Raw genomic sequence first — 24114 nt, forward strand, 5'->3', positions numbered from 1 at the left:
TGTACATGTACTTACGTACCTTGTACATGTACTTACGTAACTTGTACATGTACTTACGTAACTTGTACATGTACTTACGAACCTTGTACATGTACTTACGTACCTTGTACATGTACTTACGTAACTTGTACATGTACTTACGTAACTTGTACATGTACTTACGTAACTTGTACATGTACTTACGTAAGTTGTACATGTACTTACGTAACTTGTACATGTACTTACGTAACTTGTACATGTACTTACGTACCTTGTACATGAACTTACGTACCTTGTACATGTACTTATGTAACTTGTACATGTACTTACGTACCTTGTACATGTACTTGTAGAAATAAAGATAGTTATTATGCTGAAGGATTCTTTCTACTTGTATTGTTCTTATCTCTGTCTATTATTTCTTCAACTTATCAATAATTATAATTTTTTATGTGAATTACTAAGTATCTCCAATATAAAAAACTTGTGTACATGTGTCCACATTGCCTTGCATAACAAGGGTCTTTTTATAAAGTATAGCAGTGCTGTATAGCCCTTGTGGCTTAGCGCTTCTTTTTGATTATAATAATAATTATAAAGTATAGTTTATATATTTTTATTTATTTTATTTATTTATTTTATTTATTTAGTTGTAGCTACAGTTAGAGTAAGAGGTAGATGGGAAAAGAGGAAGGTGGCAACAACAAGTAAGAGGGAGGTGAAAGTGTATAAACTAAGGGAGGAGGAAGTCCGGGTGAGATATAAGCGACTATTGGCAGAAAGGTGAGCTAGTGCAAAGATGAGTAGTGGGGGGGTTGAAGAGGGTTGGAATAGTTTTTGAAAATGCAGTATTAGAATGTGGGGCAGAAGTTTGTGGTTATAGGAGGGTGGGTGCAGGAGGAAAGAGGAGTGATTGGTGGAATGATGAAGTAAAGGGTGTGATAAAAGAGAAAAAGGTAGCTTACGAGAGGTTTTTACAAAGCAGAAGTGTTATAAGAAGAGCAGAGTATATGGAGAGTAAAAGAAAGGTGAAGAGAGTGGTGAGAGAGTGCAAAAGGAGAGCAGATGATAGAGTGGGAGAGGCACTGTCAAGAAATTTTAATGAAAATAAGAAAAAATTTTGGAGTGAGTTAAACAAGTTAAGAAAGCCTAGGGAAAGTATGGATTTGTCAGTTAAAAACAGAGTAGGGGACTTAGTAGATGGGGAGATGGAGGTATTAGGTAGATGGCGAGAATATTTTGAGGAACTTTTAAATGTTGAGGAAGAAAGGGAGGTGGTAATTTCATGCACTGGTCAGGGAGGTATACCATCTTTTAGGAGTGAAGAAGAGCAGAATGTGAGTGTGGGGGAGGTACGTGAGGCATTACGTAGAATGAAAGGGGGTAAAGCAGCTGGAACTGATGGGATCATGACAGAAATGTTAAAAGCAGGGGGGGATACAGTGTTGGAGTGGTTGGTACTTTTGTTTAATAAATGTATGAAAGAGGGGAAGGTACCTAGGGATTGGCGGAGAGCATGTATAGCCCCTTTATATAAAGGGAAAGGGGACAAAAGAGACTGTAAAAATTATAGAGGAATAAGTTTACTGAGTATACCAGGAAAAGTATACGGTAGGGTTATAATTGAAAGAATTAGAGGTAAGACAGAATGTAGGATTGCGGATGAGCAAGGAGGCTTCAGAGTGGGTAGGGGATGTGTAGATCAAGTGTTTACATTGAAGCATATATGTGAACAGTATTTAGATAAAGGTAGGGAAGTTTTTATTGCATTTATGGATTTAGAAAAGGCATATGATAGAGTGGATAGAGGAGCAATGTGGCAGATGTTGCAAGTATATGGAATAGGTGGTAAATCATTAAATGCTGTAAAGAGTTTTTATGAGGATAGTGAGGCTCAGGTTAGGGTGTGTAGAAGAGAGGGAGAATACTTCCCGGTAAAAGTAGGTCTTAGACAGGGATGTGTAATGTCACCATGGTTGTTTTATATATTTATAGATGGGGTTGTAAAAGAAGTAAATGCTAGGGTGTTCAGGAGAGGGGTGGGATTAAATTATGGGGAATCAAATTCAAAATGGGAATTGACACAGTTACTTTTTGCTGATGATACTGTGCTTATGGGAGATTCTAAAGAAAAATTGCAAAGGTTAGTGGATGAGTTTGGGAATGTGTGTAAAGGTAGAAAGTTGAAAGTGAACATAGAAAAGAGTAAAGTGATGAGGGTATCAAATGATTTAGATAAAGAAAAATTGGATATCAAATTGGGGAGGAGGAGTATGGAAGAAGTGAATGTTTTCAGATACTTGGGAGTTGACGTGTTGGCGGATGGATTTATGAAGGATGAGGTTAATCATAGAATTGATGAGGGAAAAAAGGTGAGTGGTGCGTTGAGGTATATGTGGAGTCAAAAAACGTTATCTATGGAGGCAAAGAAGGGAATGTATGAAAGTATAGTAGTACCAACACTCTTATATGGGTGTGAAGCTTGGGTGGTAAATGCAGCAGCAAGGAGACAGTTGGAGGCAGTGGAGATGTCCTGTTTAAGGGCAATGTGTGATTTAAATATTATGCAGAAAATTCGGAGTGTGGAAATTAGGAAAAGGTGTGGAGTTAATAAAAGTATTAGTCAGAGGGCAGAAGAGGGGTTGTTGAGGTGGTTTGGTCATTTAGAGAGAATGGATCAAAGTAGAATGACATGGAAAGCATATAAATCTATAGGGGAAGGAAGGCGGGGTAAGGGTCGTCCTCGAAAGGGTTGGAGAGAGGGGGTAAAGGAGGTTTTGTGAGCAAGGGGCTTGGACTTCCAGCAAGCGTGCATGAGCGTGTTAGATAGGAGTGAATGGAGACGAATGGTACTTGGGACCTGATGATCTGTTGGAGTGTGAGCAGGGTAATATTTAGTGAAGGGATTCAGGGAAACCGGTTATTTTCATATAGTCAGACTCGAGTCCTGGAAATGGGAAGTACAATGCCTGCACTTTAAAGGAGGGGTTTGGGATATTGGCAGTTTGGAGGGATATGTTGTGTATCTTTATATGTGTATGCTTCTAAACTGTTGTATTCTGAGCACCTCTGCAAAAGCAGTGATAATGTGCGAGTGTGGTGAAAGTGTTAAATGATGATGAAAGTATTTTCTTTTTGGGGATTTTCTTTCTTTTTTTTGGGTCACCCTGCCTCGGTGGGAGACGGCCGACTTGTTGAAAAAAACAAAAAAATTATTTATGTCTTTGCAAATAGTACATTGAGATTACGTATTTACAATAATGGGTTGCAATACAAAGACAGCCTCTATCATGCCTTGGCATTTGGGCCAACTTAACATTATTGGCTTACAGACTACTTAACACGAAGAATTCTATCATAGTTGTACAGTAGATTATTAATTATGAGTGAATCTAATTTATATAATTGTATAATATACTGTATTCCAGTTTATAGACCCCTTAAGGGAGGTTCCTTGATGCTGGTGAGGGGCTCTTGATCTATGGAATTGGATCTGTGCTCCAGTTCCCTCAATTGAGCCTGAATACCTTCCATCCCCCCTCCCCAAGTACTGTATAATTCCTACAGGTTTAGTGCTCCCCCATAATTCAATTGACAGAAAAAGTTTGTTTTAAGCATAAAATAATATAATATATTGAGGTCAAAGGATTAATTTATAACAGGACTATCATAAAATGGCTTGACTGTAACAAGGAAATTTTTTTTAAAATGGGGGTGACAAGTGTAATATACTGGTGAAGAATATTGTGGAGGCAAATGTCATACATAAATGTCTGATACGTACAGCCTCTCCTCACTTAGTTTACCGATGCCTCAGACTTATGACAGCCTCTCTGACCAGTATACATACCTAAATACAGTGGAACCTCAAATATCGAACTTTCTTCGGTCCAGAAGGCTGTTTGAGTGCCTTTACCAAATGAATTTATTCCCATCAGGAATAATGTAAATTAGATTAGTCCATTTCAGACCCTCAAAAATCCACTTATAAAAGCACTTACAAAAATACATTTACATAATTGGTCGTGTTGGGAGCATTTCGATTTTTGAGGTTCCACTGTAATGTATATTACAGCTGATTTCTTCTATTCTGTTTATTACAATATATATTACATTTAGAGAGAATGGATCAATGAGAGAATGGAGAGTGTATAAATCTGTAGGGGAAGTAAGGTGGGGTAGGGGTCGTCCTCAAAAAGGTTGGAGGGAGGGGGTAAAGGAGGTGTTGTGGGCGAGGGGTTTGGACCTCCAACAAATGTGCGTGAGCGTGTTCGATAGGAATGAATTGAGACGAATGGTATTTGGGACCTGACAAGCTGTTGGAGTGTGAGCAGGGTAATATTTAGTGAAGGGATTCAGGGAAACTGGTTATTTTATATAACCAGACTTGAGTCCTGGAAATAGGAAGTACAATGCCTGCACTCTAAAGGAGGGGTCTGGGATATTGGCAGTCTGGAGGGATATATTGTGTATTTTTATACGTATAGAGGGGCCACAGATATATCAGATCACTTTTTAGTTGTAGCTACACTGAGAGTAAAAGGTAGATGGGATACAAGGAGAATAGAAGCATCAGGGAAGTGAGAGGTGAAGGTTTATAAACTAAAAGAGGAGGCAGTTAGGGTAAGATATAAACAGCTATTGGAGGATAGATGGGCTAATGAGAGCATAGGCAATGGGGTCGAAGAGTTATGGGGTAGGTTTGAAAATGTAGTGTTAGAGTGTTCAGCAGAAGTTTGTGGTTACAGGAAAGTGGGTGTGGGAGGGAAGAGGAGCGATTGGTGTAATGATGATGTAAAGAGAGTAGTAAGGGAGAAAAAGTTAGCATATGAGAAGTTTTTACAAAGTAGAAGATGCAAGGAGCAAAGAGTATGTGGAGAAAAAGAGAGAGGTTAAGAGAGTGGTGAAGCAATGTAAAAAGAGAGCAAATGAGAGAGTGGGTGAGATGTTATCAACAAATTTTGTTGAAAATAAGAAAAAGTTTTGGAGTGAGATTAACAAGTTAAGGAAGCCTAGAGAACAAATGGATTTGTCAGTTAAAAATAGGAGAGGAGAGTTATTAAATGGAGAGTCAGAGGTATTGGGAAGATGGAAGGAATATTTTGAGGAATTGTTAAATGTTGATGAAGATAGGGAAGCTGTGATTTCGTGTATAGGGCAAGAAGGAATAACATCTTTTAGGAGTGAGGAAGAGCCAGTTGTGAGTGTGGAAGAAGTTCGTGAGGCAGTATGTAAAATGAAAGGGGGTAAGGCAGCTGGGATTGATGGGATAAAGATAGAAATGTTAAAAGCAGGTGGGGATATAATTTTGGAGTGGTTGGTGCTATTATTTAATAAATGTATGGAAGAGGGTAAGGTACCTAGGGATTGGCAGAGAGCATGCATAGTTCCTTTGTATAAAGGCAAAGGGGACAAAAGAGAGTGCAAAAATTATAGGGGATACGGTGGGATACGGCCGGTGTGTTGAAAGAAAGAAGTCTGTTGAGTATACCTGGTAAAGTGTATGGTAGAGTTATTATTGAAAGAATTAAGAGTAAGACTGAGAATAGGATAGCAGATGAGCAAGGAGGCTTTAGGAAAGGTAGGGGGTGTGTGGACCAGGTGTTTACAGTGAAACATATAAGTGAACAGTATTTAGATAAGGCTAAAGAGGTTTTTGTGGCATTTATGGATTTGGAAAAGGCGTATGACAGGGTGGATAGGGGGGCAATGTGGCAGATGTTGCAGGTGGGTTACTGAAAGCAGTGAAGAGTTTTTATGAGGATAGTGAGGCTCAAGTTAGAGTATGTAGGAAAGAGGGAGATTATTTCCCAGTAAAAGTAGGCCTTAGACAAGGATGTGTGATGTCACCGTGGTTGTTTAATATATTTATAGATGGGGTTGTAAGAGAAGCAAATGCGAGGGTCTTGGCAAGAGGCGTGGAGTTAAAAGATGAAGAATCACACATAAAGTGGGAGTTGTCAGAGTTGCTCTTTGCTGATGACACTGCTCTCTTGGGAGATTCTGAAGAGAAGTTGCAGAGGTTGGTGGATGAATTTGGTAGGGTATGCAAAAGAAGAAAATTAAAAGTGAATACAGGAAAGAGTAAGGTTATGAGGATAACAAAAAGATTAGGTGATGAAAGATTGGATATCAGATTGGAGGGAGAAAGTATGGAGGAGGTGAATGTATTCAGATATTTGGGAGTGGACGTGTCAGCGGATGGGTCTATGAAAGATGAGGTGAATCACAGAATTGATGAGGGGAACAGGGTGAGCGGTGCACTTAGGAGTCTGTGGAGACAAAGAACTTTGTCCTTGGAGGCAAAGAGGGGAATGTATGAGAGTATAGTTTTACCAATGCTCTTACATGGGTGTGAAGCATGGGTGATGAATGTTGCAGCAAGGAGAAGGCTGGAGGCAGTGGAGATGTCATGTCTGAGGGCAATGTGTGGTGTGAATATAATGCAGATTATTTGTAGTTTGGAAGTTAGGAGGAGGTACGGGATTGCCAAAACTGTTGTCCAGAGGGCTGAGGAAGGGTTGTTGAGGTGGTTCGGACATGTAGAGAGAATGGAGTGAAACAGAATGACTTCAAGAGTGTATCAGTCTGTAGTGGAAGGAAGGCGGGGTAGGGGTCGGCCTAGGAAAGGTTGGAGGGAGGGGGTAAAGGAGGATTTGTGTACGAGGGGCTTGGACTCCCAGTGGGCATGCGTGAGTGTGTTTGATAGGAGTGAATGGAGACAAATGGTTTTTAATACTTGACATGCTGTTGGAGTGCGAGCAAAGTAACATTTATGAAGGGATTCAGGGAAACCGGCAGGCCGGACTTGAGTCCTGGAGATGGGAAGTACAGTGCCTGCACTCTGAAGGAGGGGTGTTAATGTTGCAGTTTAAAAACTGTAGTGTAAAGCACCCTTCTGGCAAGACAGTGATGGAGTGAATGATGGTGAAAGTTTTTCTTTTTTGGGCCAACCTGCCTTGGTGGGAATCGGCCAGTGTGTTAATAAAAAATAAAAAATATATATACTTCTAAACTGTTGTATTCTGGACACCTCTGCAAAAACAGTGATTAGGTGTGAGTGAGGTGAAAGTGTTGAATGATGATGAAAGTATTTTCTTTCTTTTTGGGTGACCCTGCCACGGTGGAAGACGGCCGACTTGTTGAAAAAAAAAAAATTACTGTATAAACATTTAAAAATATACTAAAAATGTTGTAAATGGTGAAAAGATGACATTAAAACTGTATCAAAGATGGTTGACACAAACCCACTGCCATTATAATATGCTCCTTGCTTAGCGACGAATTCGTTTACTGACGTGGTCTTAGGAACGAAACTCCATCATTAAGTAAAGAGAGGCTGTACAGTATAACAAAACTTATGGTGCTTGGGAAGTATCACACTGATCAACTGATGGTTAAGTAGCTGTTCTCAGAAGATAGAGCTCAACACACCACAAATAGCTTTAAAAATAAATATGAGAAAATATGAATGGGAATTGTTGGGTTGTATTATAACCTGCCTAGCATGGGTCACTTGAATTCACACAGGTTAACCCTTTGAGGGTTTTCGTCGTACTAGTACGTCTTACGCGTAGGGGTTTTTGACGTACTAGTACTCATAAATTCTAGCGGCCTCAAATCTAGTGGGAGAAAGCTGGTAGGCCTTCATATGAAAGAATGGGTCTATGTGGTCAGTGTGCACAGTATAAAAAAAATCCTGCAGCACACAGTGCATAATGAGAAAAAAAAAACTTTGACCATTTTTTTTTAATAAATCAGCGACTTTGCAGTGTATTTTCGTATGGTATTTATTGTTGTATTCTAGTTTTCTTGGTCTCATTTTATAGAATGGAAGACATATTACAGAAATTGAGATGATTTTGACTGGTTTTACAAAGAAAGGTGCCTTGAAATTGAACTCAAAGTAGCAGAAATGTTTGATTTTTACCAAACTTCAAAAGTAAACAAATCGTGCCAAGCGTCCAATACACGTCAACTGGTGAGTCTAATATTCTTTCACAAGTGCACCGATAATATTTATACCATTTTTTACACTAATGCAGTAGTCTGCATAACAGTAAATCTTATATTTTTTGTGAAAATAAAAATTCAAAGTGGAAAGCAAAAGAATATAAGAGGGGCCTTGAGACGTGACTAATGACTAGAGGAAATGTCATTTTAGTGCCAGGAATGTCTATCTTGTTTATTCTGGACCCTATTCGGAAATTGGCATCTTTTGAAATTTGTGTGAAATTGGCAAAATTGCTAAATTCTGACTACTGTACTGGACAGTTGAATTTCATAAATGAGTGGTTTCTTGCACCCATTCGATAGAAAAAATGGAGTTCTAGCGAAATATTCATGTTTTTTGTCGACTACTACAGTGAAATTGGCCGAAAATGGGGCTCAAAGTGGGCAAAATCGCCGATGCGTAAACATCGCCGAGACCGCTAACTTTGCGAGAGCATAATTCCGTAAGTTTTCTATCAAATTTCAAACTTTTGGTGTCTTTATGATCGGGAAAAGATTCTCTATCATTTCATAAGAGAAAATAATTTTTTTTTTTTTTTAAATTTGGCCGACCCTGAGAACGAGTTTCGGAGAGGGCCTGTCGACCCTCAAAGGGTTAAGAGTGTATGTTCACTGACTGGTATGGTACGAGTCAGTGAGGAACTGCACAGTAGAAAACAACAAGCACTTCTTCAAACACTGGAGATGAATACAGGTGTTGGGGACACTAGAGCAATGAAGCTCACATTACCATATTTTATCATGGAACTCCGAGCTTAATTTACAGATTTACAAGACAATATCTACACATTACCACAAACAGATGAAACATAAGGAAATAATTCGTTCACTAACCCAGATAGTGGCATTTTTTTTGCCAAGCAACACCTCAGGCACACTTATGACCTGTATAAACTAAAAGATCACTAGGCCTACTACAGTACTTCTCTGTTAACTTAACCAATAAATCTTTAATATGTATACATTTGTTAGTCCCTCAAAGGAGGTTCCTTGACATTGATGAAGGGCTGTTGATCCAAGAAACTGGAGCTACCCTTCCATCTCATGGATCACACCTCATTATCTCCCATTCCCTATACTAGTCATTTTTAGAAACCTGGTTCCTTAAGCTACCACAACTTTAATCCATAGCCTACATTAATCTAGACTTTGGCTTACCGTTCCGCCCGGCACATTGATACTGTGACTTTTCAACACGGGAGCGATCACAGCCACTGAATCACCAATTTTAACACCACAGTTGCTTGCCCAGTTATAGACTGTGACAGCAATACAGGAATCTTCCTTGTCCACCAAGCACATAGAAAAAGGAATGCCAGATTCAGGGATGATGGTACACACAACTTTTCCCAAGATCACCTGAAATGCACAAAAGCAAATATTAAAATAATTAATAATAATACAGTAATAAAAATAAATGGCAGAGGAGGCTGCAGTAGGGTGGGTTATTTGAATTATGATGTTCTTGACAAAATGAAAATGCAGATCTTTATTTTACAAAAACATATATGGAAGGTAAAATGTTTGGTTTTATAGTTCACTTCATTACAGTTTATAATTATGATACGTAAGACACATAGGCAACAGTTAGGTAACTTTATTCCAAAACGTTTCGCCTACACAGTAGGCTTCTTCAGTCGAATACAGAAAGTATTCGACTGAAGAAGCCTGCTGTGTAGGCGAAATGTTTCGGAATAAAGTTACCTAACTGTTGCCTATGTGTCTTACCTACCAACCTGTCGGTATTGTATACCATTTTGATGTTCATAATTATGATACAAACACAATTCCATTTTCTCATATATTATTCCCTGTTGCAATTTTCCCAAAATGCTCTGCATAACCGTGGACTTTTTTGCATGCATCCAAGTGCCACCCATTCCTGTTTAAACAATGTATAATGTAGAAATAACTTGAATTTGAATTAGAAGTTCCCATCTGATTGTTTAGACCTACAGGCATGGGAAGGATTGAATCTTTATTCCTTTGACAGTGAACTAGGTGTTATCACAACGACATCATCATCATCCACATAAAGTAGCCAGGAAATGGTAAAGGGACTGATATCAGAGAAGCACTCAGCTTCTGGAGTCCATGCATAAGCAAGGTATGACAGTACTTATGGGAGCCCATAGCCATACAAAACTTTTGTTTATAAAAGACATTGTTAAAGGCAAAATAATTAACAGTGTAGTGGCAGTTACACAAATAACCCACACATAAAAGAGAGAAGCTTACGACGACGTTTCGGTCCGACTTGGACCATTGAGTGTGACTTTGTCAATGGTCCAAGTCAGACCGAAACGTCGTCGTAAGCTTCTCTCTTTTATGTGCGGGTTATTTGTGTATCGTTCCAGTCACGGTAATGTGCCTTTTTGTTATTTAGTGGCAGTTCCAAGTCAGTATGATCTTCCTATGGAACAGCATGATGGCTTGATCTGTGGGGACTCGTGTGAAGAGAGATGTTGCTACCAGACTAGCTAATTTTCTGTTCTTCATGTTGATGACCTTCAATCTCATATGGAGATGTGCACTCCTGATGTGCCTAAAAGTATGAATATATGCTTCAGTTTGTGTAGTGCACTGTTAATCCCCAAAGTGATGGGTCTTGTCAGTGTGTATTAGGCAGCCCTTATATACTGCTTGGTTTGGGGTTGAGGGGAATAAGGTACCACAGTGTGTCTACCTTGCTTGGACTGCTGGAATATCCTCTGAGAATGTGGATTATTTTATTATTATTATAATCAAGGGGGAAGCGCTAAACCCGGAGGATTATACAGCGCCTGAGGGGGGGGGGATGTGGAAGGCATTCAGGCTTAATTTGGGGAAATGGAGCACAGACTGAGAATGTGGAAAGAGTTGGTTAATATTGTCTCTCTAAATCTTGCTATGGTGACTGGTGACTAGTTTCTGTTGTGAAGTAATTCATTTTATAATTAAGATCCTATAGTGTTCATCATTCTTGCGTTTCCTCACTTATCACCTGTTGTGATCCTAAGGTCTGTTTGGCTTGAGTTGATTGAGTGGGTTCATGGAGGATGCCCATAAGGATGCCTTGCATAAATCCATTTTGGTATTCTGAGTCACTAGGTGATAATTCTGTGTTATGAGGGCAAGGTTCGGTTTGTTTGAAGAGGCTGGTAGCAACTTGAACTCTGTGCTTAAGGCTCTGATTTCAGTATTTGAGCCTAAGGTAAACAGAAAGTTCTGTTACCCTAGTCATTGCAACCCCAAACCAGTCAGTATGTATGGACTGCCTAAAATACACACAGAAACATACCAATGAGACACCACCTTGGAGATTAACAGTGCACATACACAAATTAGTAGGAGTGCCAAACTTTTAGGCACCATCAGTAACCCCCATCTCTACCACTTGAGGGACGTCCATAACAGATTAAAGGACATCAACGAGAATAAATAATCAAAATGTAACAACTGTCTTTACACATGTGCAAAGAAGTTCTTTATTTGCAGAATGTTTCAACCAGAAGTGGTTAAAACATTGTACTTAAATAAAGAAAGCCTCTGAATTTGTCTTTTTCACCAACTGTTGTTATATTTCAGTGTGTGCACCATTTCTCCTCACATTGTTCCATAAAATCACACCTGACAAACAACTACAGTGGACCCCTGGTATTTGATATTAATCCGTTCCTGAGAGCTCATCGTATGCCAAAATTATCGAAAGGCGAATTAATTTTCCCCATAAGAAATAATAGAAATCAAATTAATCCGTGCAAGATACCCAAAAGTATGAAATTTTTTTTTTACCACATTCAAAGTTTATTCTCTATAAGGATTACAATGCTGAGTTTACAGAATTTGGTTATTGTGTGGTTTACATGTAGTAAAATAATAATTACAGAGTGTACCACTAGAACACTTAGCATGGCTAGGCATTTCGGGCAGACTTAAATTAAATCTTAAGTTTAAAATATTACAAAATTATGAGGTAAGTTGGTATTATGGCTAAGTGACTAAATACTAGTTTGTGAGTTTAGCGATGTGAATGCTTTTGTTTTGGCACTATACACAGTTTCAGTATTGGAGTATCATAGGCCAACTTATGACTAGTTAAGATTCATTATTTTGAGATTGAGATTGATATTTCTGTTTATGGTCAAATGGGTGAGTGAGTGTAAGTGTTAACCACCAGGTGGTATTCATGTAATTAGTTGACAGGGTGTATCAGGGAGATAAGATGTTTTCTGATGGTAGTTTTGAAGGTGATGAATGTGTCTGCAGTTTTAGAATTTTCAGGTAGGGTGTTCCAGATTTTAGGGCCTTTGACATACATTGAATTTTTGTAAAGGTTTAGTTGGACACGGGGAATGTCATAGAGATGTTTGTGTCTGGTGTTGTGCCTGTGGGTTCTGTCTCAACTATCAAGAAAGCGTTTTAGGTCAAGGTTAATATTGGAATTTAAGGTCCTGTAGATGTAGATTGCACAGTAGTAAGTGTGGATGTACTGAACAGGGAGTAAGTTTAGATCTATGAAGAGTGGGGGGGGGGTGTCGCCAGGGATGGGATTTAGTGATTATTCTTACTGCGGCTTTTTGTTGGGTTATTATTGGCTTTAGGTGTGTTGCTGCAGTTGAACCCCAAGCACAGATAGCATAGGTGAGGTATGGATATATAAGTGAATGGTATAGTGTGAGAAGGGCAGTTTACGGCACGTAGTATCGTATCTTGGAGAGGATCCCAACCGTTTTGGATACTTTTTTGGTTGTGTGTTGGATATGGGTGCTGAAGTTCAGGTTGTTGTCGAGGTATAGGCCTAGGAATTTGCCCTCATTATGCCTGGCAATTAGAGTGTTGTCGATCTTAATGTTAATTTGCGCATCTCCTGCTCTGCTACCAAACATAATGTAGTAGGTTTTGTCAGTGTTAAGCGTAAGTTTATTGGCTGTCACCCAGGTCGATATTTTGATCAGCTCCTCATTAACAATGGAATTGAGGGTGGCAAGATTAGGGTGAGAGATGACATAAGTCGTGTTGTCAGCAAAGAGAATGGGGTTCAGATGTTGAGATACGTTTGGAAGATCATTGATGTATATGAGGAAGAGCAGGGGACCAAGGACACTTCCCTGTGGAACTCCAGTATCAAGTGGCTGTGTTGTTGATGCTGTGTCTTTAATGGTGACATACTGATACCTGTTAGTAAGGTAAGATTTGAAATATGCAAGCGCATGGCCTCTTATACCATAATGGTCAAGTTTGTGGAGTAGGATGCTGTGGTCTACTGTGTCAAAAGCTTTTCTTAGGTCAATAAAAATTCCTAGTGGATATTCCTTATTTTCCAATGCTGTGTAAAGCAGATCTAGCATTTTTATGATTGCATCGTTAGTGCTTTTATTTTTCCTGAATCCAAATTGGCAGGGGTTGAGTATGTTTTGTGCCGTTATAAATGAATATAGTCTCTTGTGTACGAGTTTCTCAAAGATTTTGGATAGCAATGGTAAGTTTGATATTGGCCTATAGTTGTTTAAATCTGTAGGGTCACCACCTTTATGTATTGGTGTAACCCTTGCCGTCTTGAGTAGTATCGGGAAGGTGCTAGTTTCTAGTGACTTGTTAAAAAGCAATGAGATAGCATGCGAGAGGACATGGGCTGCTCTCTTGTACAATAATGGTGGGACATGAGACAGATTCCCTGAGTTATTTTTAAGTGACTTTATAATCTCGGTGACTTCCATGGGCTCAGTTGGAGCAAGATAGAAGGAATTTGGGAAATTCCCATCTAGGTAGTTCCCGGCATGGGCATTGGTGCGTGAGATTTTATTGGCGAGATTAGAACCTATGGTTGAGAAGAAGTCGTTTATCTTGTTAGCTGTGTCAGTGGGTTGCAGTGGTGTTTCATTAGGTTTAGTTAGGACAATATTCTTGGGTTTTTTCAGTTTGTGGGTCCCTAGAATCTGAGAGAGTGTTTTCCAGGTCTTTTTTATATCTCCTCTTGTGTCAGTGAATCTACTGGAGTAGTATAGTTGTTTGGCTTTCTTTATTACTTTGGTGAGGACTGATGAATAGTGTTTAAGAATATCTTTGTGTATTAAGCCCTGTCTATATTGCTTTTCATATTGGTGTTTCTTATCAATGGATTTCAGAATGGTGCTTGTTAGCCATGGGCAACCAAGCCGTTTGTTTGTGATCTGTTTCGTTTTTATAGGACAATGTTTGTTGTATAGTCTAAGTAATTTGTTAAGAAAAATGTCTGTCCAGTCATCAATACCATTGGCCTTGGAGAATTCTGTAGGCCAGTCAACAGTCTCTAGGTCAGCTGTGAACTTCCTTATTGAGGCCTCGTCATGGAGTCTAAATGAAACTTTGTTGTATTCAAGTGGTGGTTTACTAATGTTTGTCAAGAGGAAGGTAGGGTAGTGGTCTGTAGTGCTGTCTGTGATTATCCCTGATTTAAGGGGGGCTAGTATATTGGTCCATATGTGGTCTATTATGGTTGCACTTGTTTCAGTGAGCCTGGTTGGTTTAGTTATTGTTGGTATGAGAAGTGTGTTGTTCATATTGTTGATGAAATCAGTTACAGGCTGATCATCTGGTAGGCCAAGGTTGATGTTGAAGTGTCCAGCTAAGAGAAGGTGGTGCTTATTCATTTGTCTGTTTGTTATTAGTGCCTTTAGTTTCTCACTGAAATTTGAGATGTTTGTGTGGGGTATCCGGTAAATGGCACCGATTGTTATAGGCGTCTTAAGGTTTTTTACAGTAAAATTAGCAAAAATGTATTCTCCATATTCATCACTAAAGCAAGTGGTGCTAATACAAGATAATTGGTTAGAGTAATAGATTGCAATACCACCCCCAACTTGGTATGGTCTGCAGTTGTGGATTGCTGTGTATCCTGGTAGAGGGTAGATATCTATTGTGTCCTGCTTAAGCCAGGTCTCAGTAAGAATAATTGCAGGAGAAGGGTGTCTTTAGTGACTCAAGGAGTGCTAGGAGGTCATCATAGTGTTTGCTTAAGGACCTAATGTTGTAGTTAAGTACTGATAGACTTTTAGCATTGTTTAGGATAGTGCTGGCTTGTGATGCTGTGTAGTAAAGGCAGTTACTTTCCAATAGGTTTTGATTGTGTGTCAGATTATGGAGGTTTAGATCAGGGTCAACGTGATCAATCATCTTCTAGGTTTAAATTATGGTTATTTATATCCTGAGTTGTGGGTTGAGTTTTAGTACTGATATCTGTAGTGGTGGGAAGTTTGGACAAGTGTATAGCTAGAGTATTTTGGTCATATAGAGTATAGTCACTACTACACATAATGAAGTTGATGTTGTCTATGTGTTGTGCTGGAATGAGCTAAAGTACAACAAGGTATAAACTAATAATATAAAAATACAAATTAAAAATAGCACCAGTCTCTCACTAGTAATTACACTATGGTCTAATATAATGAATTTGGTATTGACTATGTATTGAGCTAGAATGAGCTATAGTACAACTGAGTATAATCTAATAATATAATAAAGGCACAAGACTCTCAATTGTAATTGCACTAATGTCTTATATAAGTTGTTTACAAGAATTAGAGTATAACTAGATTTAAATTGACAAGATAAAATGTGCAAGTTAAGGTAGCAAAATAATAAAAAAAAAGTAGAAAAAAAAATATATGAGGTAGTTGGTACTAGTTAGCAAAAGATAGTTAAGGGCCTTGAACAATAATATAATTGAAATATACACTAATTGCACACACAATATAGTCACTAAGATATGAAAACAATCTTAGAATAGGACTTATAATATTAAGTTTAATGCACACAAACTGAAGAAGACATGCGCAGTTTGTAGTGCTCTACTAACAATAGAATACATGACACTTACTTTTAATGAAGATCTGGTGATGATTGATGAGATGGGAGGAGGGGAGGGTGTCGAACTTATTGTTTAGAAGGGGAATTCCCTTCCATTAGGACTTGAGGTGGCAAGTCCTTTTCCGGGGTTACTTCCCTTCTTCTTTTAATGCCACTAGGACCAGCTTGAGAGTCACTGGACTTGTGTCGCACAACATATCTGTCCATAGAGGCCTGTACCTCTCGTTCCTTTATGGTTTGTCTAAAGTGGTTCACAACATTGTCATTGTAATAGTCACCAGCACGGCTTGCAATAGCTGTGTGAGGGTGATTTTCATCCATAAAGGTTTTCACCTTTGTCCACATTGTACACATTTCTTTAATCTGTGAAGTAGGCAACTTCCTCAATTTCTCTATCCCCTCCTCCGAAGCAATTTCCTCAGGTCTGGCCTCTTGCTGTTGAAGATGATCTAGCAGCTCATCAGTGGTTAGTTCTTCATTGTCCTCCTCCACCAACTCTTCCACATCCTCCCCACTAACCTCCAACCCTTCAAAATGCCACAATGGATTCCTCAACTGGCATACGATTCCCAGGGTTAGCCTCAAACCCTTCAAAATCCCTTTTGTCTACACATTCTGGCCACAGTTTCTTCCAAGAAGAGTTCAAGGTCCTCTTAGTCACTCCCTCCCAAGCCTTACCTATAAGGTTTACACAATTGAGGATATTGAAGTGATCTCTCCAAAACTCTCTTAGAGTCAGTTGAGTTTCTGTGGTCACTACAAAGCACTTTTGAAACATAGCTTTTGTGTACAGTTTCTTGAAGTTGGAAATGACCTGCTGGTCCATGGGCTGCAGGAGAGGAGTGGTATTAGGAGGCAAAAACTTGACCTTAATGAAGCTCATGTCCCCAGAAAGTCACTCTGCCAAGTCTGTAGGATGACCAGGGGCATTGTCTAACACCAGGCCTGTTTCGTCACAATTAAACACTTGTTCAGGATTCAATTCTTCACTGTCTATGTAATCCTTGAATTTCTTCACATATTTTTCAGCTGCTTTTTGGTCCGAACTGGCAGCCTCACCATGCCTTATCACACTATGTATGCCACTATAATTCTTAAATCTTTCAAACCAACCTTTGCTGGCCTTAAATTCACTCACATTACCACTAGTTGCAGGCATTTTTTCAATTAAATCCTCATGCAACTTCCTAGCCTTTTCACAAATGATTGTTTGAGAGATGCTATCTCCTGCTATCTGTTTTTCATTAATCCACACCAATAACAGTCTCTCAACATCTTCTAACACTTGTGGTCTCTGTTTCGAAAACAGTTGCACCTTTTGCAACAACAGCTTCCTTGATTGCCATTTTCCTGGTCACTATAGTAGTGATGGTTGATTGGGGTTTTGTGTACAACCTGGCCAGCTCCGACACACGCACTCCACTTTCGTACTTTGCAATTATCTCTTTCTTCATTTCAATAGTCATTAGCACCCTTTTTCTCGAAGGGTTGGCACTAGAAGCTTTCTTGGGGCCCACGGTGACTTATTTTGCAGAAACAAGCACCAAAAACACTGTGATAATATGGAATGTTCCGATTGTATGCTTGGATGCGACCGAGGTGGCTGGCTTGTAAACACTGGCACGCACGGGGCAGTTCAGGCCACACGTGGACACATCTCGGACGAATCGCGTGTGGCGGGTTTTTTAACGAGTGGCGAGGCAAAATTTTTGCGTTAAAATGTATCGAATACCAGATTTAACGAATACCGATGCCATCGAATACCGGGGGTCCACTGTACCACTGTCTTGCCAAGCTTTTGTTGAGAGAACTTGATATTAAATTCAATAAGGTCATTTGCAAGCAGAAATTCTGTATCACTATGGAGTCTCCCACAAGTGCTTTCTACCTAACTTATACATAGTCTGTCAGCTGAGCACGTGTCTGATATCCCTTAAAACATCACCTGGTTACATTATGTGGCTGACATCCTCGTGATAAAACCAAGACACTTTAATCTGGAAAACTTCCAAGCCAGGAAGAAATAAATGAAATACTGTACTTTCATTTCTGGGCATCAGAGTAGTCAAACAAGAGTATCTGCTCAAATTGACCAAAAATTAAGTACTAATTTGTTTCTCACTTACAGCATGGAAGATATGCGGCACAACAGGAATGTTGCTATACGTATTACTGAAAGTCTTTCTGCTCTAAAATTACTTACATACTTTATTCTGCAGGAACCAAGGCCCATCTATACTAAAAACCCAAAATGAAATAAAATTTATTTTACCCACAAAAGGATCAATCACTGCTGCATAAACAAAACATAGAAATTTATTTATTTATTTATTTATTTATAATTTGAGCACACTTACAGAAATGGCATAAGTGTTGCTGTCCTGACATACAAAACTATTTATGAGCCAGGACAATATAAAAACTGGGGTCTACATGTGACAGAGGTTACTTGTGGAACTGGCACATGACATCAACACCAGGATTCTTCTACATAAACACACTTGAAGATCCTCATCAACAAGTCATGTTATCCACCAGGATAAATATTCATTCCTCAAAGTTTGGAATGATGCTGAACTCATCATTAAAGGGGAATACATATGATACATAAGAGGGAGGAGGTAAAGGTTGTTTTGTGGACGAGGGGCTTGGACTTCCAGCAAGCATGTGTGAGCATATTACATAGGAGTGAATGGAGACGAATGGTTTTTGGGAAATGACGAGCTGTTGGAATGTGAACAGGGTAGTATTTTGTGAAAGGATTCAGGGAAACTGATTAGCCGAATTTGAGTCTTGGAAATGGGTAGTACAATGCCTGCACTAAATTTAAAGGAGGGGTTTGGGATATTGGCAGTTTGAAGAGACATTTAAACTGTCATATCTGAACACCTCTGCAAAGACAGTGATTATGCATGAGTGATGCTGAGTGTTGAATGATGATTTAAGTTTTTTCTTTCTTTTTGGGTCACTCTGCCTCAGTGGGAAATGGCCAAAGTGTAAAAACAAAAAAAAAAAAAAAAGATTTCTGGAAATATCAATCATTCATATACACAACATCCTAGAAAAAAAATAAGGGTGGTTTCAGCATCACTAAACACCCATGTGTTATTATTCCTATGTGGCCAGACACCTGGATATAACCAGTTGAGCTAAAACCCACCCACCCACCTACCAACACTTCAAAATCTAACCCAGAAACTTGACTTAAAACTCTCTACACCTCACCTACAGTATTTAAGGCAGTTTGTAAGCTCCATTTTGATTTGAAAAACCACACCTGTGAGTAAGACTTACAAATAAGCCTCTCCTCGGCTATAAAAATCTCGTATAACCACACCTGTCACCATGGTTTTGAATTTCAAAATGTGTCAGATGCTACACAAGTTATGTATGGAATTGTATTACTGAGAGGGTAGACAATGGTATCATTTGACACGCTATACAATATAATTCTTTACTTCAAAGTTAATGCACATACAATAATCTGAAGACCTATACGATGCACTCAGCATTTCAGCCAAAATTTACGTCTAGTCTTGAAAATTATATACCAGTAGTTTTATTTTTGAAACCTTTCATTGTTTTTGTCGTATACGTATATACTTCTTACGAGCCAGTGTTTTTGACGTATTAACCCTTTGACTGTCGCGGCCGTATATATACGTCTTACGAGGTACCGTGTTTGACGTATATATACTCATAAATTCTAGCGGCTTCAAATCAAGCAGGAGAAAGCTGGTAGGCCTACATGTGAGAGAATGGGTCTGTGTGGTCAGTGTGCACCATATAAAAAAAATCCTGGAGCACGCAGTGCATAATGAGAAAAAAAAACTCCGACCGTTTTTTTTTAATTAAAATGCCGACTTTGTGGTCTATTTTCGTATAGTATTTATGGTTGTATTCTCGTTTTCTTGGTCTCATTTGATAGAATGGAAGACATATTATAGAAATAGAGATGATTTTGATTGATTTTACTATAAAAAGAACCTAGAAATGGAGCTCAAAGTAGGGGAAATGTTTGATTTTTGCCAATGTTCAAAAGTAAGCAAATGATGCCATTTTCCAGTAAATGTCCAACTAGCCATTCTAATATGCAGTCATGAATGGGTTGATGTTATTTATACAATTATTACAGTATTGCAGTAGTCTGCATAATAGTAAGTCTTCAATTTTTTGTTTGAATAAAAATTCAAAATAGAAAGCAAGAGTAATATCAGAGGGGCCTGGAAACACGACTGATGAGCAAAGAAAATGTTATTTTAGAGCCAGGAATGTCTGCATTGTTCATTCTGGACCTTATTTTGAAATTGTCATATTTTTTAGTTTTCGTGAAATTGGCCAAATTGCAAATTTCTGACCACATTATTAGGTAGTTGAAATCGGTAAATGGGCAGTTTCTTGTACTCAATCGATAGAAAAAATGGAGTTCTAAAGAAATAGCTATGAGTTTGGGCGACTGGAACAATGGAATTAGCCAAAAATAGGGCTCAAAGCGGGCGAAATCGCCGATTTGTAAACGGCGCCGAGGTCGCTAACTTCGCGAGAGCATAATTCCGTCAGTTTTCCATCAAATTTCGTTTTTATTGGTGTCATTACAATCGGGAAAAGATTCTCTATCATTTCATAAGAAAATTTTTTTTTTTTTTTTTTAAATTTTGCGACACCAGGACGTAAGACGTATATATACGGCCGCAACAGTCAAAGGGTTAATAAGCCAAAATTCTAGCGGCTTCAAATCAAGCGGGAGAAAGCTGGTAGGCCCACATATGAGAGAATGGGTCTGTGTGGTCAGTGTGAACAGTATAAAAAAAAATCCTGCAGCACACAGTGCATAATAATAAAAAAAAAAAGCTCCGACCGTGTTTTTGGATTAAAACACCGACTTTGAGGTGTATTTTCGTGTAGTATTTATGTTGTGTTCTCGTTTTCTTGGTCTCATTTGATAGAATGGAAGATATATTACAGAAATAGAGATGATTTTGATTGGTTTCACGACGAAAAGAATCTTGAAATTGAGCTCAAAGTAGCGGAAATGTTCGATTTTTGCCAATGTTCAAGAGTAAACAAATGACATCACTGTCCAATACGTGTCCAGCTAGCCATTCTAATATGCAGTCATGAATGGGTTGACATTATTTATACAATTATTACAATAATACAGTATTCTGCATAACAGTAAATCTTCTATTTTTTGTGTGAATAAAAAATCAAAATAGAAAGCAAGTGCCTGCACTCTGAAGGAGGGGTGTTAATGTTGCAGTTTAAAAACTGTAGTGTAAAGCACCCTTCTGGCAAGACAGTGATGGAGTGAATGATGGTGAAAGTTTTTCTTTTTCGGGCCACCCTGCCTTGGTGGGAATCGGCCAGTGTGTTAATAAAAAAAAAAAAAAAGCAAGAGTAACATCAGAGGGGCCTGGAGACATGACTGATGAACAAAGAAATTGTTATTTTAGTGCCAGGAATGTCTGCAGTGTTTATTCTGGACCCTATTTCGAAAATAGCATCCTTTTTTTTATTTGCATGAAATTGGCCAAATTGCCAATTTCTGAACACTTTCTTGGGTAGCTGAAATCAGTAAATGGACAGTTTCTTGTACTCAATTAATATAACAAATGGAGTTCTACAGAAATAGCTATGAGTTTGGTCGACTGGAACAATGGGATTGGCCGAACATAGGGCTCAAATTGGGTAAAATCGCTGATGCGTATATATCGCTGAGATCACTAACTTCACGAGAGCGTAATTCCGTAAGTTTTCCATCAAATTTCGTACTTTTGGTGTCATTACCATCATTATATTTTTTTTTTTTAATATTTTGCAACACAGAGAGACTTCAGATCAAAGGGCTAAGGGTCTAATACATGATATTACAAGGAAATTAAAAAATAAGTTAATTCATTAATTAAAAATTTCAATTATGATTAGTTATAAAAGAGGGAAATAGTGCTAATTTATGAAGTTGAAACACAAAATAATATTAAGTTCTCTGGTACTAGTTTATAAAGTTACAATATAAGTTCTCTGGTACTAAGTTTACGAAGTTACAATACAAGACAATGTAAGTTTTAACTCGTAAATGGTCCAAACGTATATATACATTTTTTCAACATTTGAAAGTATCTAAAAAAAAGTAGATCTTCTTTTTGTTTTTTTACATTTGAAAATGTGTAAAAAAAAACTTTGATCTACTTTTTTTTTTTGTTATATTTGAAAATACAGTATGTAAAAAAAATGTAGATCTACTTTTGTAGCACTACACATGTGAACGTAGATCTACTTTTGTAGCACTACACATGTGAACGTAGATCTACTTTCGAAGCACTACACATGTGAATGTAGATCTACTTTTGTAGCACTACACATGTGAATGTAGATCTACTTTTGTAGCACTACACATGTGAATGTAGATCTACTTTTGTAGCACTACACATGTGAACGTAGATCTACTTTTGTAGCACTACACATGTGAACGTAGATCTACTTTTGTAGCACTACACATGTGAACGTAGATCTACTTTTGTAGCACTACACATGTGAACGTAGATCTACTTTTGTAGCACTACACATGTGAACGTAGATCTACTTTTGTAGCACTACACATGTGAACGTAGATCTACTTTTGTAGCACTACACATGTGAACGTAGATCTACTTTTGTAGCACTACACATGTGAACGTAGATCTGCTTTTGTAGCACTACACATGTGAACGTAGATCTACTTTTGTAGCACTACACATGTGAACGTAGATCTACTTTTGTAGCACTACACATGTGAACGTAGATCTACTTTTGTAGCACTACACATGTGAACGTAGATCTGCTTTTGTAGCACTACACATGTGAACGTAGATCTGCTTTTGTAGCACTACACGTGAACGTAGATCTACTTTTGTAGCACTACACATGTGAACGTAGATCTACTTTTGTAGCACTACACATGTGAACGTAGATCTGCTTTTGTAGCACTACACATGTGAACGTAGATCTACTTTTGCAGCACTACACATGTGAACGTAGATCTACTTGGACCGTTTACGGGTTAAGGAGACATGGATATAAGAACATAAGAATGGAGGAACACTGCAGAAGGCCTACTGGCCCATACAAGGCAGGTCCTTATCAAAACGACCTCTACCCAAAGCTACCCAAGAATTAACTCCCGTACCCAATGACACTAATCAAACCCTGCCCCTCCCACTCATATATTTGTCCAATCTCTTCTTAAAGCTACCCAAGGTCCTAGCCTCTATCACCCCACTTGGTAAAACAGTTGTGTCTGGAAGAAGAGATGGCAGCAATACAATATGTATATGGTAGTAGAAAGAAAACAAAGCAGATGTGATAAATGGTTTCCAGAAGCAACAAGTTGAAGATTGAGACACTTATGCAAGATGTGGGAATCTTTATTAAGGAAATGTTTTGCGACACAGTGGCTTCATGAGTCCAATACAAAGTAGAGAGGGGGTAAGGAGAGGAGGAGTTTGAGGTAATCAGTCCCTCAGCCTGGAGTCGATGTGTTCAGTCCATCACTCTTGTAGAAAGTACAGTATAGGGCCAGAGAAGTGGTTTATATACTGTAGTCAGGCAAGTTGAAGCAGGAGGCTGCACAGTCACAGTACAATCATCCACTATACTTTCTACACGATTGATGGACTGAACACATCGACTCCAGGTTGAGGGACTCATTACCTCAAACTACTCCTCTCCTTACACCTCTCTGCTTTGTATTGGACTGATGAAGTCACTGTGTGGCGAAACGTTTCCTTAATAAAGATTCCTTTATGTTGCATAAGTGTCTCCATCTTCAAAAAAAAAAACAAAAAAAAAACAGGAAGTACAGGAGAATAATGGATGGAAACCAGCAGGTTTCAAGATGTTTGACATCACTGTCCAAAAACCTTACATACTGAAGTTCTAAACTAAAGTAATAAAATGTGATCTAAATTTGGGTAGTGTTAATAGTAATAATTTGTGTACAATGTTTACTGGTTGGTCAGTTGTACAGTTCCAGACTTAACTGCCCCCATCCTGGTTGATGGTCTGATTAATCAGGATGTTGGTGCTGGATCCACACAGCCCAACGTAGGTACCACAGCCTGGTTGATCAGGAACTGATGATGTTCTCTCTTCAAGACAGCTTGAGGTTTGTTGATAATTCTCCTTATGAATCAAAGGAAAGTACCTTTATCTTTGATGAAATCCGGGAGTCTTTCTACTCCTGGAGCCCGGCCATGGTCCAGGCTTGGCTGGTGCTAGCCTGGTCAACTAGGTGTTGTTGCTGAGTGTTGAAGACTT

General features: G+C 38.6%; 1 protein-coding gene across 2 annotated transcripts in view; it reads right to left on the reverse strand.

Annotated features, from left to right (window-relative positions):
* LOC128697308 (tetratricopeptide repeat protein 5-like) overlaps nucleotides 1-24114 on the reverse strand; it is a 187968-nt gene that overhangs the window by 42986 nt on the left and 120868 nt on the right. For both annotated transcript variants that reach the window (XM_070104170.1, XM_070104169.1), the window contains exon 10: nucleotides 9151-9351. In XM_070104170.1, the coding sequence (XP_069960271.1) occupies nucleotides 9151-9351 (201 nt within the window). The remainder of the gene's footprint in view (nucleotides 1-9150; nucleotides 9352-24114) is intronic.

The sequence above is a fragment of the Cherax quadricarinatus genome, chromosome 89 (genome assembly GCF_038502225.1).
Source record: "Cherax quadricarinatus isolate ZL_2023a chromosome 89, ASM3850222v1, whole genome shotgun sequence".
Lineage (NCBI taxonomy): Eukaryota > Metazoa > Arthropoda > Malacostraca > Decapoda > Parastacidae > Cherax > Cherax quadricarinatus.